The 18,393-nt window shown below is 41.6% G+C and overlaps 1 protein-coding gene across 2 annotated transcripts in view; it reads left to right on the plus strand.

Moving 5' to 3' along the window:
* The first annotated feature begins 102 nt into the window (after nucleotides 1-102).
* The window catches only part of emid1 (EMI domain containing 1), a 49,429-nt gene continuing 31,138 nt past the window's right edge, over nucleotides 103-18,393 (plus strand). The window contains exons 1-3 of one of the 2 annotated variants that reach the window (XM_017413973.3): nucleotides 103-697; nucleotides 5,896-6,009; nucleotides 6,815-6,918. In XM_017413973.3, the coding sequence (XP_017269462.1) occupies nucleotides 522-697; nucleotides 5,896-6,009; nucleotides 6,815-6,918 (394 nt within the window). In that variant the 5' untranslated portion in view covers nucleotides 103-521. The remainder of the gene's footprint in view (nucleotides 698-5,895; nucleotides 6,010-6,814; nucleotides 6,919-18,393) is intronic. The other variant, XM_017413974.3, reaches the window with a different exon arrangement.

An 18,393-nucleotide genomic window follows, 5' to 3' on the forward strand; every position in this document is an offset into this window, starting at 1 on the left:
GATTTCGAAGCAACCTTGAGAGGCAGCCCCCCTGTAATTCATTGGCTATGCGTAAAAGTGCCTCTGCCTTGAGCGCATTGTCCTCAGTGAGAGTGGTTGTAACGGTTCTGGGTGGAAAGAAAAAAAAAAGACCCAGCAGGCTGTGCTTTTTAAAGACCCGGGGAGACTATAAAACTGCTTCATGCCCGCTGCTGGTTGTGAGCGCAGACAGACGGAGGTGGGTAGCGCGCACGGAGGGTTCAGGGTTCATTCACAAAAGGTGAAAGCAGCACAGCTGTAGCCCGAGCTCATTTCTGTAGCTCACTCTGGATCCCAAAGCACGCTGTTTGAGAAATGTGCCAGGCTCGGAAAATAGTTTTATTGTAGGTGTGAGAGCGACTAGGATGCGCGTCTTCTCCAGCCGAGCCGGTGCAGTTTGACACATCTCACCCAGCCCCGGGACCTAATTTCTAACCGGACCCAGTTCTAACTATCCGGGCTCATTTACAACTCCTCTGGCCCTAGTTTTTCATGCCACGGAAATGGGATCGCACCACCGAGGGAGCGTGTCCGCACTTTGCAGGCAAAGATGGCTCTGCACGGTCCTGATTCTCTGGCTGGCCGCGTTTGTTAACGGGACCTGGAGGACGGGACTTTACAAGGCGTATTCAGGCGGGACGCAGACGGCAGTGGCTCACACCTCAATCTATCACAAAAGGTAAGGAAGACATTAACTTGATGCCACTTTCCTGCATTTTGTGTCCTGTTGTATGCACAAAATAACTGGTCCAGTCTATTTTTAAACCTTTGTGTGTGTTTTATTCAGTGCATGACTCCGCAGAGCAACTCCCATCTCCATCCATCTACCAGCTTCTATTGTCTTTTCTGAAACTTGGTTTCCTTTTTCCTGTGTTGTCAGCGTGCATTGCTCTCCCATCCTCAGTGTTGTTCCCAGTTATCTCTCTGAGCCTCCTGAAAGCACCCCCCTCTGCCCCTGAGATGTTTTCTGTGCTCTCCCTGCAGCAGCAGCTCCCATCATCTGCTCCTTCTCAGCTGCCAGCCTCTAAAAAGTACTACCTTTGAAATGGCCTGGTCTGTCCACAGAAAATGGGCTTCTATGAGAACAGAGTCTTCAAAATGAGGGGTGTTTGATCCTAATGGAGGGGTTAATGACTGAAAAGGGGGACTGGATGGTCTCATAAAGTGACTGATGCTAATAACAGTTCTGAGTGTTTCTGGACAGGAGTCGCCAGACTAAACACAAGTCTAACCAGGTCTGCTTTAAAGCCTAGTAAGCTTTATGCCATCAGGTCGTGTGTGGGTGGCTTGAAGATGACCAGAGGCAGAAATGGGATGACGGCGTGTCCAGGTGGCTTTAAATGCCCCCTCCAGCCCGTGTCGCTCCATTAGCTCACCTCTTTTCCCTGTTACTCACGTCCAGATGTTTGCGAACATTGTTTACTAAACACAAGCAGCTGGGGGCTTCTTAGCATCTGGACTTGTTTTGGGAAAATGTCAGTGTTCGTGTACAGAGAAGGCAGAGAGAAAGTTGTCCTGAGAGAGGTCAGTGGGTTTGATGTGACATGTCTCAGTCCACCTGCTGTCCGGCCTGATCGTCATCAGCACCAGTTTATTGGTGTGTCGGCAGTGCCAAACAGTTCTTACAACTTGACATTTATTGTCACAAACAACTTGTCAGTAGAGTTCAGACAGATAGAGTTTCCTTTTGGCAGACTGAGAAAGAAACCTGCCACAAAAAGTCCTTCATTAAGTCCTTAAACGGCAGCCTTGTCTTTACACAGCAGTTCCAAGAATCAAAGCGGATTAACAGCTTTTGAGTAATTTTTTTGATTGGCTCAGCCACTTTGTAGAGGAGCTGATAAAGTGTTCATTCACCCTTATCTTTCTTAATTACTGTATAAGGCCAGTGCATTGCTAGCTTAGTGAGGCGGATGAATCTTTCCTCCTGGTCTCTGTCCTCCCTCTGAGGACTTGTCATGGTCTGGGAGGCACTCTGAGCCCTTACTCCTGACCCATCTAAAGCACCGGGAGTGAATTTGAGATTCTGAGATTCCTGTAGGCTGAACCCGAACGTCCTTGGATTTGTCTTTCTAAGTAACTACAAATACCCCCTCCTCATCCCCCCTTTTGGTTTCCTTTTTAATGGGTTGAGTCTTGATAGAACAAAAAAGGCCTTCAAAATCATTGCTGTGAAACATCTGTCAACATTGATATCAGAGCATTAGGACCTACATCGTATGCAGCCAGTTGTTTTAATGATCATCAGTAGATGATCTGCTGCTCAGCTTAAGTGAATTCTTCTGTTGGGTAGAATTTCCTTTTTCTCTCTTAAACACGTAAAGATCCACATAGCCGTAACGCTCAGGCAGAAAGTTCACAGGTGTCCAGGCCCGAAAACCCAAAAACAGACAAAGACAAATGAGTGTTTTTTTGTGTTTTCAGTCTGCTGTGAAGAGTCACTTAGCTTTGACTTTCAAGTCATCTTTGTGGTGCTTTGATGATCTTGTGGCTTTTGAAACCGCTCAAGAGCTTTGAACGTGTAACTTAAAATCCCACCAGCCTCACTATTCTGTATTAGCTTAATATTTGATATCTAAATATAACAAATTTCTGTTTACTTTTTCCTCCTAGTACTCACTCTTCTCAGTTTTACCTTCTTGTTTTAGATTATCATTCTAGGAATGTAGATTCCTTTTCTCTTCATTAATTTCACCATGAGTCTATTTGTCTCTTTGTCATTTGTTGTTGTGCCACATTTATCTTACGCCTCCCCTCTGTCCCAGGAGATCAACACTGCTTCATAATTGTCTTTTCTTTTATTTCTTTTTTTCCCATTGGACTTTTATGACCTTTATGATAAAATGACCTCTCCTCTCCTCTGTTTGGTTGTTTGCCACATCAGTCTTTTGTTCTTTGTTTTCCCAGAGTATTTCCCGGAATCAGAAATCCAGAAAAATTCCTTTAGATTTTTTATCTTTACAATGTTTCAAACATATCTTCGACTGTTTTGCCCCCTCTCCTCCCACTGTACATGAATTAATATTTGGATGAAATGGATTTACTCAGATGGTTTTTGAGATGTGTCTCATCTGCGTTTCGCCCTCACCAACCCACATGTCGGTTCACACGGTTGTTCCTCCCAAATTGTTCCTCCTTCTCATGCTGTCTGATGCCAAAAGTGCTTCAACTTCCAAGTGAGGAGTAGAGATGCAGACTGTGAAAGGTGAAATGAGAGCACACTCTGTAACCAGAGCACGTTGTGTAAACTTATGTTGACTAGCATCCTGTTTGCAGGTGCCTACATTACATTTAAGGCTTCAGTTCTCTTTTGTATCTCTGATGTCTTCCTCGCTTGGCGTCAGTCGCGCGGAGGAACAGATGGGATAAAGCTGTGATTTTTGGGGGGATTTCTTTTTTAACTGTTGGCTGTGGCTACATGTGACAGAGATGGCTGATGATTTATTTAGCTTGGGCCCAGCATTCAGAGTGTGCCATGTGTGCTTTGAGACCTGATACTCACTGAGGGCCCGCTTGGTGTTTTGCCAGAGAAACAGCATGGTGCTGGTGGGTTTCACACTTCATAGCACATGGGTGCCTTGAGTAAGAGGACAGCGTTGAGTTAACTAAGCATGGTTGGCATTTCCTCTTTGCTTATTGTAAAGAGAGAGAAAGAGAGTGAGTGGGAGGGATCATAAAATCAACCCCCACTTCCTCCATGTACCCCCTGGTGACAATCCTGTCCATTCCCAGGTGAAACCTCCTCTCAGCTTGGGAAACAAGATGTTTATCTGTCGGGTCTGGAGCACAAGTGGTAGGAAGGATTTTTAACCCGGCCCTCCGTCTCCCAACTCCACCTGACAACCGCTCCTTAAAAAAATCTGAAAATTTCCATCAGTAATTAGAGCAGTTACCCTGAAGTAAGTCAAGCAGTCATATGGTAATCATATATAGTCCTGTGGAAAAGTCTTGCTTCTTTATATGTTTCTTCCAAGCAGCCAGACTTTTATTTGCAATCTTCTAAAATGATCTTAAGCATTGTTTCTCCAGGCTTTGTGATATGGTATGTTTTTAATAAATAAGAATAAAAAAATCCATCAAAGAACTGACACAGGACTTGAGAGATGCATCATTCTTCAGCTGATCATTTACTGTATGCAAAATGTTTGAGCTAATGGCTTTTTGGGAATCAAAGGTAGAAAACTGTTTTCTGCTGTTAGGTTTGGACACAACACTGGTCCATCCTAACAAAAAAACAATTCCTCTGATAATTGTCAAGGGCTGGACTAATAAGGAAAAAAACAGACAAAGTTTTCCTTTTAAAAAACACTACAAGAATATCTGGCTCCTTGGAAGCAAAATATAGAAAAACATGGGATGACTCAAGAGTTTTGCATAGAACTACAGTATCCATGTTCAGCATAACAAATCATTAACATCCTTAAATTACATGTAGCAAATAAATTAATTTGCATGTCCTATTTGAGAAGTCCAATTAAATTAAGTTAGGTCACAGTTCAGTGTTAGTTCATTTTTAGCTTATTTTTTCAAAATTACTTTTTATTTAACAAGCAGTAAATACCCTAAACATGAACTGCTGGTTAAGGGAGTGTTGCTTGATTTGTAAAAAAACAAACTCTTATAACTGATAGAATAACATACATGTCATGTCAAAGAGCAAACCTCACAGAAACATTTATCTGGTCGCTGGTTCAGGTCTGTGTGTGCGGCCACCGCCACATGTGGGGATTGTTAAAGGGAGCTGGTTCAGGGCTGCCTCACATCCTCTGCCCGTGGCGGTTTTCTTAGTGTAAACTGTCTCTAATACAGTCAAACATATGGTCTCACATATTGACAAACAGACTTTGGTGGGAACAGACCACTACTTTTGCAAGCTCACTGGCAGCAGAACACAGAGCGGATTTGGTGCTTTAGGCAACATCGTCTGCTCTGAGGTTTCCAGAGCTCCCGTCTATAAATTCATCGACTGTGTGAAAAGAGAACAGAGTAATTGTTTCCTTTTCTCCTCTTATGAAGGTAATGATGGTATTTGTACATTTTATTGTCGATAGGATAACAGGAGCATGTTAGCTCAGCCGCCACACTGTTCTTTGCAAATCAAAGCCAGATTTTTCTGTTAAGCAGCAGAATGAGATGAAAGTTAACTTTAAAGGAAAACTTTCATCCAAAACATCTACCTTGTGCTTTCACAATGAAACATCTGCTCTTGTTAAAAGGGATCTTAGTAGGGATTAAACTAAACCAATTAGTTCTCACTGCCCTCATAAATAAATCACCCTTTACATAACTTAATAACTTTTAGAGTTTCGTTGAGATTTTATTAAATAAAAGCACAATCGTTTCTAAAGACTTCTCTGTTATCTGGTCTGTTTCCTGACCATCAGAACTTTACATTGTTTTTTCCTTTCACAGTAAAGGTTTTTAACGGCCTCAGTGAGTCCTGATAAAGTCTTACGATGCCTCGCTGTGACGGGAGTGAACTCGTGACCCAGGATTAACCCGTGTTAAAAAATCTTAATCTTTGAGACTTCTTAGTTTGTTTTTTTTTACTGCCTGCTTACAAACTTCCACCTCCTCCGAGAACCAAATGTAATCAGCTGCGTACTCGATGTAAATAGAACCACTGAAAATTTAGTGGCTGATTAAAAGCATGTAAACACCATAAGGAAGTCTCAAAACAAAGGGGTGGGGGAGGGAAGACCAAAGCGTCTGAATGTGGCTGCCTGGCTAATTAGCTTTGTGTGAATATGTGACTGCGCGTGTTTCATCAGAGAATATGATTTTATTCATCTCAGAGCAACATATGTGGCCGGTTCTGCTGTCGTTTTGTTCAGTCCTCTGCATCTCTGACTGTTGTTCACCTGTCCATCTGTTCAGGAACTGGTGTCCTCATACGGTAACTAAGACGGTGACCTGTCAGGTGCAGAACGGGACCGTCCTTCAGCGGGTCTACCAGGCGTGCCGCTGGCCGCAGGGATGCTCAGGAGGCAGGTGAGCAGTCGAACTGACACTAATACTTCTCCATGTCACTGATATGAACTTATGAACTTATGTATTTTTTTCTTCTGTGATTCAGACAGGGCTGAGAGTTTATAAAAAGATACTTTTAGACTGTTGGGTAGATTCAACCTTGGGGACTCTCAGGTGATCTGCAGGATAAAAACCATGCACTGTTAATGTTAGAGGGTTGTAGTCACATTGGGGCCTCCCATCGGTTTATCTCTTACTGTTTTCAACATGTATTTGAGTGGTCCCCGAGGAAAGGAGATCGACACCTGCTAGGTCTTACTAAGAAAAAAGTACACTATGTAACCATGCTCGGCTGTTATTGAAAGTGGTCTTTTGTTTTGTCTTTTAACTCAACATTTTATTAAGTCAAGTTACTTAAAAATTCACCATCCACACTTTATTCATGAACAGAAAAATTGGTTGTAAAGACTCAGTCAACTTTGCCATAGGTTTGTGTGTGATAGCCTTTGTAAAAATGCTTCATTTATTTCTTTATTTCAGAATTAAATAATTTCCGTAAAGTAGCTTGATCTCCCTATTTATTTGCCTAAAACCAGGTTAGACTGAGAAGCTGCGCACCTGCTACATATCTTATTTTCTGACATAAAAAAATTTGATAAAGGTTTTTCCAAGTTTCTCAGGTTAGAGAGTCTAAATCTAAATTTAACTGGTGGTAAAAATGCACCGAGAAAGTTGAGAAAGTCACTACATATGAATCATTACAAGTCATTACACAGGCAGTTTTGATTTTGTTTGTGTGCATGACAGTTTTGATTTTGGTTTTCAGCTACAAGACAGTGGTCAGACCTTCGTACAAAGTGGTGCACCGCACCGTGACCTCCATAGAGTGGAAATGCTGTTCCGGATTCAGTGGCACTGCTTGTGAGGAAGGTAAGTCTGGACAGAAGGAGAGTTTTCAGGCACAAACACGCACTGATTAAACAGCATTTGACAGAAATAAACAACAAAACGTTCAGGAAGGACCAACATCACTGTCTTCCTGTTGTTATTCTTATATTGAGATGCCTATTTTTCTTTGCTGTCTCATAGTCTGCACACATTATGTGCTTTCCAATGTGCCTTGCACGAGTTAGACTTTAGAACAGGAGTGATTTCCATTAAGCTTATATAAGGCAGCTTCTGTCTCCCAAATGAAGTTATGAAATAAGATCCTTTAACCTCTACAGGGTGAGTCAGATACCTCCACTTCATTAATCAGCTGAAATGTCTTCATTCCAAAAGTAAATGTACCACGTAAAGGTTTATTCTCTTTCTGTGGTTTTCAGTTTTATGATCCTGCTGAAACCAATCCTTCATCTTCTTAAAGTGCCATGCTAGCTCTGCTGTTTTCATTTCTCTACTGTGGTAGCTGCCTACCACACACACAAATATACACACACACACACAGTGTATAATGACTTTCCCTGGCACTAGTCTGCAGGCCTCTGCCGTCTTTGCAGGAGGGCGGGGCACCTGTTTATGTTGTGACCCGGGACTTGAATGGGCGTAACATAAATTGTCAGGCTATGTAACACAAAGGACAATAAATGTTTACAGTGGTTAAAGTGGTTATTTTTTTGTGGCACTAAAAACAGAGGCTGTATATTTCTTCTGCGCTCTCACTCAAAGGTGAACCCCCCCACTGGTCTGTGGTCTGCTGCAGAGTGGCTTTTTACTGGAGAAATATTGCCACATTTTTTCTGCTCGCTTGAACTCACGCACTCCAAAACATGCTAGATTTGAAACCTCTCAAAGTTGAGAAACACATTCACAGTCAGTCGGTGCAGACTTTACTTAACAAAAGGAGAATTACACCGAGTGAAACAGGGAGGAAATTATCCAATTAAGTTGTTGCCGGAGGAGATTCCCCTCTGGTTGTCATGGCAGTGGGGGGCTGTGGAGCCAGCAGGGGATGCTGGGATTAGCCACTTATCTGAGCGTCGTTCCGGGTGGCTCAGATCACAGGCGCAGCTGAGTGGGAGTGACAGGTCCCATTCTCGGGGCTTTTACTCTTCGGCACCGTGGATGCTATCCAGGGCCACCAGCACTTTGTTCTGCTCCTGCCAAGTGAGCCACCACAGAACTTGATACGCCACCACAGAACTTGATACGCCACCACTGTCTGCCTCATTCTGCGTTTTAAGAAAAAATACAAACTTGTTGCCTTGGTTAAAGCTGAAAACCAAATAGTGCCTAAATCTGTTACCATAGTGTTGACAAATGGAGCTAAAGTTGCATTCTTAGTTCAGTTGGTGCAAGTTTAAGATTCAGGTCTGTGTGGATCTTTTAGTTCATTCGATTTAAACAGTCTCATGGATCCAACCTGTTTAATATTGTCTTATTGCCATTTTACAAATCCTTTGTCTAGGACCAACTTTAAAAGCATTGCTTTTGGCTCATGAATCTCAAATCGCTCTGAGCATGCTTATGTCTTTAAAGACCTCTTGTGGAGTTGCAGTATACCCCTGCTCCCATATGTATGATTTACCTACCTCCACCACTCTTTCACTCGGCCACCCTAAAAAGCCCCTGGCTGTGACTGCAGTTTGCAACACACCCAAAGCAGCAGGACTTCAGGCCTGCTTCAAGGTTCAAGAGAAGCACCGTGTTATTAGCTGGGATCACTGTCACTGATATGATATTTTAAAGATAGATGTAAGCGTTGTTTTCTCTTGGGATGCCTGGTTCTCACTCCTCAGCCTGCCAGTCAACATACAGTATGTAACTCAACAGGTCCAGTCTGTGGTAAAGATAACATATCTCTGTTTAAGGTTTAGATTATTTGTCTTCTAAACCAAAAGAAAACTGTTTGCAGAGTCAGATGAGAGATCTTTATGGCAAGACATGAGATTTTTAGCCAATCGCATGCAGAGCTAGGAGTCCAAAATCAAAACATTTTGTCATGTGCTTACAGATAAACAGTGTTACTCCATCAGAGTGTGAGCAGACTAAGACAATACTCCACCTTTCACATTTGCTCTCTTCCCTCCTCTAACCAAACCTCAGGACTTGGCTGAAATTCCAGGTCAGTGGTGTAATTACTGGGTCTTAATTGTTTTCTATGAGGTTCGGAAGATATTGTCTTACGTCTGGATCTGGAACACAATGGTCTTTATCTTTGATTGAACCAGAGGGGAAAAAATGGGCTAAGTATTTGCAGATGGAGTACTTTATTAGCCTGCCAGAAAGAGGGATTTAATGTATGCCTGTTAGGCTTTGGCAATCCAAGAAAGTAAATGCTCATTTTCATTTGGGATATCTCAACTTATGCTACATTAAACACAAATATCAAAATTATACCTCATTTAGAGGCAATTTTAGTGATGAGAATATCAAATTTATTCCTTAAAAGCAACATTATTGTATTAAAGTTGGATCTCAAGAGGTTGCTCTGACTTACTGAAGGATGATTGCTCACTCAGCAGTCATATCTGTAATTTGACAGGTATTTTGGATGTTTTCCTTCTATCTGGTCATTTTGACAGCATTTTTAAAGGGGCAACCATGACACTAGAGAAACAGCAGTTGATTTGTTGGCCCAGATTTAATAATTGAGGAAGGCACTTAAAAGAAACACGGCTGCAGCTTATCGCGGGAGGAGGCTGCCGTGCAGAAAACATATGGGGGAATGCAGACTGGAATTAGCACGCCTGTCAAAGCTCTTCCAGGGGTGGGGTGGGGTGGGGGTCCCCATCCAACCGTATCTTGCCGCCAAGCGGAGGCTGCGGTTTTTGGGTCAGAATTACGTTGTGGCTGGGAAGCAAAAGTGTAGTATCTGTAATAAGCCAGAGAAATGTAATCTGTGTTTTCACAGCTCAGCGCAGCTTATCTCAGGCCTACACACTAAACCCTGTGCTTTAAACATCAGTCGGCTGCAGCTTGCCATTAGCAAAGGAAGAGTGGCAGTGCGTGGATGCCGGGGTACAGTATGTGTTTGCCAGAGTTAACATGTGGGCGGGGGAGCGAGGCGTTGAGGATTTGTACAGTGAGGGATGCAGCTGTTCACTGTGATTAGTTGCTTTAGTAGCTGTGAGTGGAGGGACTCCACCCTGAGGTCAGGGTGTGGGGAGCTGTGCTGACCACACACACAGAGCTGCAATGCCAAAATAATAACTCAGACAAAACTTAGATACATTTTCAATCAGCCGTCCTCCTTTTTGCCTTTTCCACTCCCAGGCTCCCATGCATCAGCAGGTGTTATACAGTTTATAACCTTCTTTCTTGTTCTGAAAAATTCAGAAAACAACTCATTTGATTTAAGATTTTGCTGCACTCATATTCACATTCAAAGATGAAGTTATGACAGTGCATAAATTTGTACGTGGCAGATTGAAAGCAGCATACAGCCACAGCAGTTCATATTCATATTTATGTAAATGACCAATACTGAAGTAGTGAGCCTAAATGAGAAACAGCTGAAGTTAAAGTGAACTGGGCTGAGGGTTTAAAATGAGAATAGACTTGGGAGCATCCAACCCTTTTAAAGCACACTGGTTTCCTCTTGGAAATAATCATAATTGTTATGAAAGGAGTAGAACAAATCCCTTGAACTGGGGATTTGTGGAAAGGCTATAAACATTTAATATCTTACCTGTTGTAGATAGCTCTTTGAATGACTTCAGTGTGGAAAATGAGAGGTTGGAGAGTCACAGAGATTAATTTTAACCAGACCAAGACCAAAGTGGATTGCTGCCATCTTAAAACAAGTTTAACATAGTTTATTTTTTATTGTGGTTCATGTAAACACTATTTTATAAACCTTTACATTGGCATCAGGTTTACATTACATGATCATTTCTACAAGATTATTGTATAAGTCCTGCAGAAAGTGTCCTAAGCTGCACTGGAAGGGCTGCAGCTAGCTGCTGATGTTGCTATTTTAGGCTCATAAATAAGGATAGTATTCTATGTATCTAATTGTGTTTGGTTATTTACATTCTTCTTTGGGCTTGGCGGTCCTTGAACTGAATGCATCAATGAAGTTAAACTCAATTTTTCCAATTTGATAGAGTTTTTTTTTAAGATTTTTCAAAGAGCTGTCTAACAGGTAAGATATTAATTGTTTATAACCTTTTCACAGAACACTGCTTGAAAAGATCATTTCTAGTAATACTAGCTCTTCTTTATGAAAAAGTTCTGGTATTTGCACCAAGTTTGTTTAAAAAAAGATCAAAGCTTCAGCAGGGGCGTAGGGGTTAGTTATTTGAATTGGAGTCAACATCAGTAATTATTGATACTAATATGGCATAAGACTAGAATCAACACATACAGAGAGTCTATCCTATTTATATTTGTTCCCTCATTCAGTGCCTGACTGCTTCATTGTTGAGCCTCATCTATTTTTAAATCTAAAATAAATGCTAGCGAACGTCAAGAACTACACGTGCACATGTACTTTCACTGAGTATTCTTTAAAGTTTCATACTCTTAGTCTTGATTCTGAGTTAAGTTTTATGTATCTGGCTCCTGAACTGGAAATGCCTCTTCTGCTTACTGATTTATTTATTATTTCCCAAGACTTCGCCCCCCCTGGAGTACACTGAAAACTGCTTTTCCTGCAGTCAGAAAGAAATAAAGCAGACCGAGTCAGCAGTGCAAGAAAACATTTAAAGGATGAAAAATAAGCAGACGCACACACAAGTGCGCACACACACACACAAGTCACAGCAGCAGGATTACTCTTCTGTCCACCAATAAAGCAAAGGCATTTCCTCGTCCCCCAGTTTTTTAAGTGGACCGGTGGGTTGAGTGAGTGACAGGCTCTTTACAGAATGACAGGAAAGACGCTTCTCTTCCTGGACTCGGGAAGATAAGACTTAGTGACCTGGAGACAAAGCTTTTATCTTCTAAAATAATAAAGAAAACCCCCCAAAAAATAATCTATTCCTTTTTTAAATCCTCTTCATGTGCGAAGGTGTGCGCTCTGCCTCCTTTCTCTCCTCTCTGATCCACTCGGCGACTGATGTCATTAAAACTGCATTAACCCCATCTGCACCCCGCCTTTCAACATATCACCATGGCTCAGCTCACAAGTTCAGATTAGCATGATGTAGGTACCACATAACACAGCACCACTGTTCCAATGTAGGCTCTGAGTAAGTAATAAAACATATTTGACGTTCTTTTTACATCCCGGCTGAGACAATGGCAGCATTGATGTCTCAGGTAAGCTCAGAGTCTTTTTGCTTCTCTAATCTGATAAGTTCAAAGGACTAAGCTGCAATCTTTCTGACAATCTTCAGCACAGGATCAAACATACAAGCCACACAGACGCACAAAAACATACACGTTTTGGTCCTGAATTTCATCTTTTATTTAATCTTCTTTCTTATTTGTATTTAGCTTTTTAATGGCTTTTTACTTCTTTTACTATTGAACTTAATGTTTGTAACCACCACTCTCTTTTACTTTTTTCCTTTTACAGTTTTTTTTCTCTAATTGTTTATCGTTACAAAGATATTATGGTCGACGTGTTTCAGGATCTCGTTGTGTTATACACCACACTGCAAGTTATTTAAAAAAGTAAAACTATAAAAAATGTAATTGGATTTAAACAGATTATAAAGATCACTAAAAAAGATATTTCAGGGTACTTTTTATTGTGTGACTAAAACATCCAGCGCAGCTGAGAGCGTCATTTTTATATTATACAATAAAGTTAATTTTGTCTCTAATTGACTGAATGGTTGAACTCTGTGTCCACACAAACCTTTTCATCGTCTTGCATCATTCTGTAGCGTAACTTTCTTGTAAAACCCAGTTATGTCATCTTCCCAGCTGCTCAGTGATACAGAAACCAGAATCGTGAAAAACTATATCACTCTGTGTTTTTTTTTGTGCACTCCCAGTAACCCTGGAGATCTAGCTGCTCGTTTGTCACTGTTATAAGTTCATAAACATACAGTATACAACACCACATAAGAGAAGCTTTGGTGTTGTGGAACAGTGGGTGGGGATTTTATGAACCCGAACTACAAGCATTCTCCAATCCAACGTATACTTAAGCACAAAGAGACCGCCACATCACAGCAATTTTGTTGGGACAACATTGTTTATTGCCTCTTATACCCTCCCAACCCTCTGGGTTTGGTCTCATTTTCCCAGACTGAACAAAGTACTCCAGGATAATGTGCAGAGTTAAATATTCTCTGAGGTCATGGCTGTGGGGTCTTCTATGGGTTTACTACCCACACTAAAAAATTCATTGTTTTAAAATTTGAATATTTCTGGGCTTTAAAAGAAATAAAGCCGAGTAATAGCGCTCAAGCAAATGTGTGTATATTTTAAATCAATATTTCACAAATAAAATATTGATATTACCATAATAAAGTACCTGCTTCCTTCGAGTGCAGACATAGAAATCAACTTTTACACCTGAGATGACTGTGTTGTAGATGTGGGTCAAAATAATAAACAAGTAAGGTAAAATGTTGCTCTGCTTTTTTTTTTGATACAGTAATTGATAGGTTGGCATCAAATCATTATTTTTATTCTAAAAATAAGATGGCATAAATAGATTTTCCTCTTGGCATCAATATTAAATGGGTCGATATTGATGTTAACCAGATGTTAACCAGCCAAAGCCAAGAAAGCTGACTGAAATGGCAAAGAAATAACAGATAGCAGGTAAAAGAAAGTTATCACATTGAAATTATAAAGTGTCACTGTGCACTGTTCATTTGTCGTTTGTCAAATATAGTAACATAAAACTAATTGTCAAAGAATTTTATTGTTTTGTGAGGTTCCACCCCTACTGCTTAGGTTTACACAGTACAGACCTTTTCAGCTTGTTGTGCCAGTTTCTTTGTGTTCACTGGAGACGCATGCCTTCTGGTGATGACTTCAGGAGCACAGAGTGATGCACACTTTGTTCAGGATGTGTGCCCCGCCGGTCCAGGTTCGATTTTTGAGGTTGTGGTAGTGATAGTGTAGCTGGTGAGTCAGCGTTGGGGGCTCAGAGCCAGAGAGGCCCAGCAGGGTGATCTCATTAACAACAGGACGTACCCCTGAACCTCTAAACCCAGGCTCACATTCCATCCGCTCCACCTCCACCGCCCCCCCGGGACTCATCCAGGGGGGGGAGAGCTTTAACAGCACCGATGTTTTGATTGGACCCCGGCCACAGCCAGAGCCCGGCGGTGCAAAATGACTCTTACTCCTCCACCTTAGTCGGGACCTAAGCGGAGTCCAGAGAGAGGGGTTTGTGTGTTCCTGCTTCCTCACGTGTTTATGGTCCTTGCAGTCATTCGTGCTGAGTTCACAGCCAGAGTCTGGCACCAAACGAGCTCTCACACTTGCACACATTTAAGGCACTAAAAACACCTGCTTCCCTCCAGCACAGACTCATAGCATGTACATACAGACAAACATATGACTCGCAATAAACTAAACATTTCTTTCTTTTACATGAGAGATGACTTTGGTCCTTCAAACATGAGTAAAACCAGCAAACGTATTGAGTTGTTGCAGTGATAAATGTGATAAAGAACACATGCACACTCCCTGTATCGCTCTGTTTATGGACATTTTTGGTATAAGCTGCCCTTCTAATGTTTCCAACTGACAAAATAACCAAACAGAAGCTGTTTAGAGAAGCCAGTGGAAGTAGAAAAAGCTGCCTCCTAAAGTCCTGTTTTTTAAAATCTAACTGATTGTGAACAACTTATATCTGTAGTATTCCAAATTAAGTTTTGAGCCCTTGGCAACAAGTTATCCAACAAATTCAATGTCCTGTAGAAGGTTTTATATGGTATTATTTAATCCTGAACAATATGAGAGAAACAAAGCTTTTATCCATCCATCCATCCATCCATCCATCCATCCATCCATCCATCCATCCATCCATCCATCCATCCATCCATCCATCCATCCATCCATCCATCCTCTGCTTTGCTCATCTGTGGTCAGGTTGCAATCGTTCCAGGCAGTTTTATAAGTGAAACCTAGACATTCCTCTCCCTAGCTAGGCTCTCCAGCACCTTCTTGGGGATCCCAGGGCTTTCCCAGGCCAGAGAGGTTATATAATCCCTCCAGCAGGTTCTGGGTCTGCCCCGGGGTCTCCTCCCAGAGGAACATGCCTCCACAGTTAATGCCCAGAAGGCATCCTAGTCAGATGCTTGACCCACCTCTGCTGCTTCCTTTCGTTCCTCATCTTATCTGGAAGGCCAAGGCTCCAGGATCTTGTTCTTATGGTCACGATTCATATTTCATGGCCACAGGTGAGGGTTGCAACATAGAGGAACCAGTAGATCGAGAGATTTATCGTTTAACTCAGCTTCTCCTTCTTTAGGACAGACAAGAGCAGCATCCTTATTACTGCAGATGAGGCTCCAAGCCATTGATCCATCTCTCACTCCATCTTGCCATCACTCGTATACAATACTCCCAGATACTTGAACTCTGCTTAACCAAAGACCCATCACCCAAACCAGAGCATTCCACCTTTTAGTGATATAACTGATATACAGAGATTACCGAACCTGAATGTCTATAAGTTATTGTCTTTTTGGGACAATACTGAAAACATATAAGGTAATATTTGAAAACTAACATCTAGCAAATGGTATGTGCTTCATATTTTGCTCATTAGAGAATTATTGAAAATATCAGTGTAGACATTTTATAGATAGTATTTTGTTCTGCTTGGCTTTGTGGCCTGAATTCACAGTTGTACAGTTCAGAGGATCTGATACTGAACTGGTACCTGCACACAAATTGGCCTCTCTCAGCCCTTTCAGATTGGTTACGCTTTTTGGACATCCCCCATCATTACATCCTATTTACAAAAGACCCAAAGGATTATTCTCAGTTAATGCGTTTTATATGAACCCTTCACTTTAACTGTGTAAACCTAGCTACTTGAGTAAACAGATCTCTATTGAAGCAGAGTCGGTAAATCTGCAGCCAGATGGGTCCTCGAGTCTGAGACAAAGTGGAGAGTTACAGTTTGCCCCTTCTCTTCCCTCTGGCCTCCCTCAGATGGGAGGATAATTTATTCCCTCGCTCTTAGATGGAGAAAGAGATGAATGTGTAAAATGAGAACGGGCTGCACTGCTGAAGGAGTGGCAAAGCTCCAGCGGAGCACGTTCTCCTAAGTGCTGCCAGGTAGAAGAGGCAGAACGCGGGAAGTTTTTCTTCCCACTCTTGTTGTCACGAGCTGACACTTGCAGAGAAATGGGCATTGTTGTTTTAGGCCAGACGAAAAAGAAATATTCTGTTTGAATCATAGAATGGGGGAAATTAATGTTTTTCTTTCTCATTTGAAACTGTCAGTGTATGCTAAGTGTATTTAAAGATCAGACAGGCGTAATAACCAGAAAGCACTCATGCTCTCCATATTAGCCACAACCACAATGTTAATTTCGGGTCGTGTCTCTTTTTAATACTTAACCAAACAAAATAATGCAGAGAAAATTAGATCAGTGTCTCTTGTGTCTTTGTTCGCTCTGTCTGACCCTATCCCAGCCAGCTGTGGGTGGATACCCACAAAGATGCCAAGCGGGTGAAAGGGCAGAGGATTTTGGGGTCTTGAGCTTGTGCCTTCTTGCAGAATAATGGCAAGCATTGTTCAACAAGTGGCAGCACTGCATCTAGATCATGATAGAATATTTCCTGACGTGCGCTCATTCAGGGTTTGTCTTAAATTTCTGCGTTACATCAGAGCTTGATACAATGAGAGCACAATGCACCTCTTTTAGTGCCACTGTATCAGTAAATCAATAAAAAAGACCAAAGGCAGGAATAGCGTTTGATTGGTTGATAAATCCATGGAGGATTATGCGCATTTTGTATTTAGAGCTGTCATCGAACCATCATTTGTTTTTCATTTTTCTGTTGTTCTGCATCATCAAACCAAAGTCTTTGAACAGCATTTACATGCGACAGAAATATGTCAAACTAATATCGTCAGTGTGAAGCGTAATCATAACGGAGACCTCACATGCGCCAAGGTTCGCTTTTTGAGTGAAGAGAGCACGCCGGGAGATGAATTACATACACAGCTCTTGATCATTCATCCAACAGAGCAGCTCTTTTTGCCAAGCTGGAATTCCTTTCCTCTGGCTGCACCTGACTGCAGAAACCTTAACCTAAAAGTAATGCCAGCTCATTTTTTTTTTGTTCCAAAAACACAGCTGAGTTTGCTAGAGTTTTTCAAGCGAACGTTTGTCAAGATCACCTCAGCTTCTTTCAGCAGAAAGCAACCATGCTGGCTTCTGAAAGGGATATGAAACAGATTAACAGAGCATGGAAGGCAATCATCAGCACTTTGATTAACAACCCAACAGTAACAGTACTGAAACCACCTACCAAGCACTCTTGGAGATCCCCCTGACTGCACAAGACTCTGATACTGTTGTGTGATATCAAGTACTAAGAGCTGTAACGTTGTTAGGTTGGACTTTAGGAAGATGAACCTTGCATGCAGTTTACTATCATCAGTGAACTGCATTTCCATGAATGGTTGTATGTGTCATGAGCAATGTTTAGGAAGATGGTGAATATCAAACAAAACCCAAACTTTACATGTTTCCCAGCAGAACATTGTTTAGACTGTCACAGTGCCTTTTTTTTTAAATCTATAAGGACCACACACCTGGCTGCTCATATGATGCTTTAGCGGTGGACAGGATTCAGCAGCTTCACATGCAGCAAACTGCAATGTGCTGTGTTCTGTAGTTAATAATTAAAACAGCCATCAAAGGTTTCAGTATTTTTTGCAGTGTGATCAAACTACATGAGCCATAATTGGATGCTCCGAGTCCTGACTCTATCTCTGGTTGTTCTTCTGTGGATCACTCTTGATACATGCAACTACTGCATCTGAAACGCAAATTTATGTTTGACAAACAAACGTTTTTAGACCTCCCTGGTCAACCTAAAAGCTGGTTACCTTCTTTACCAATTCTGTCGAGAAAGTAAATTACCCTGACTGTGTGACGTGGCCACTGAGTGTGAAAGCTGTTGATTATATTAAGGCTCCGTCAAACAACTTAGTCTTTATGACTCTGCCAGTACATAGAGAAATCATCACTAAAGTTTGCCACAATAAGATCTGCTTTGACGCCCGCTGGCTGTGGTTTTAAATGTGAATTATGATAACTATTACTCTCTGACGTGTGACTCTTAAAACTGGGCAGAAATAGGGAGGAGGACCGAAGTGTTTCAGACAGTTCAAAGTGATTTTCATTTTCCACTTGTGTGGACTTATGATGTCATGGGTAATTTTGAAGCAAGCTGAAATCATCCCTAACAGTGGTCTTGTTTATAAGTTCATTTACACGGATGTGCATCGAGTTTAAAAGGTTTCTTTGCCCTAAATTGCCACTTGTTATTTTTACAGGTTTATTAATAGTTTAACACTCTGCA

This window comes from Kryptolebias marmoratus, linkage group LG1 (assembly GCF_001649575.2).
Source record: "Kryptolebias marmoratus isolate JLee-2015 linkage group LG1, ASM164957v2, whole genome shotgun sequence".
In the NCBI taxonomy this organism is placed as follows: domain Eukaryota; kingdom Metazoa; phylum Chordata; class Actinopteri; order Cyprinodontiformes; family Rivulidae; genus Kryptolebias; species Kryptolebias marmoratus.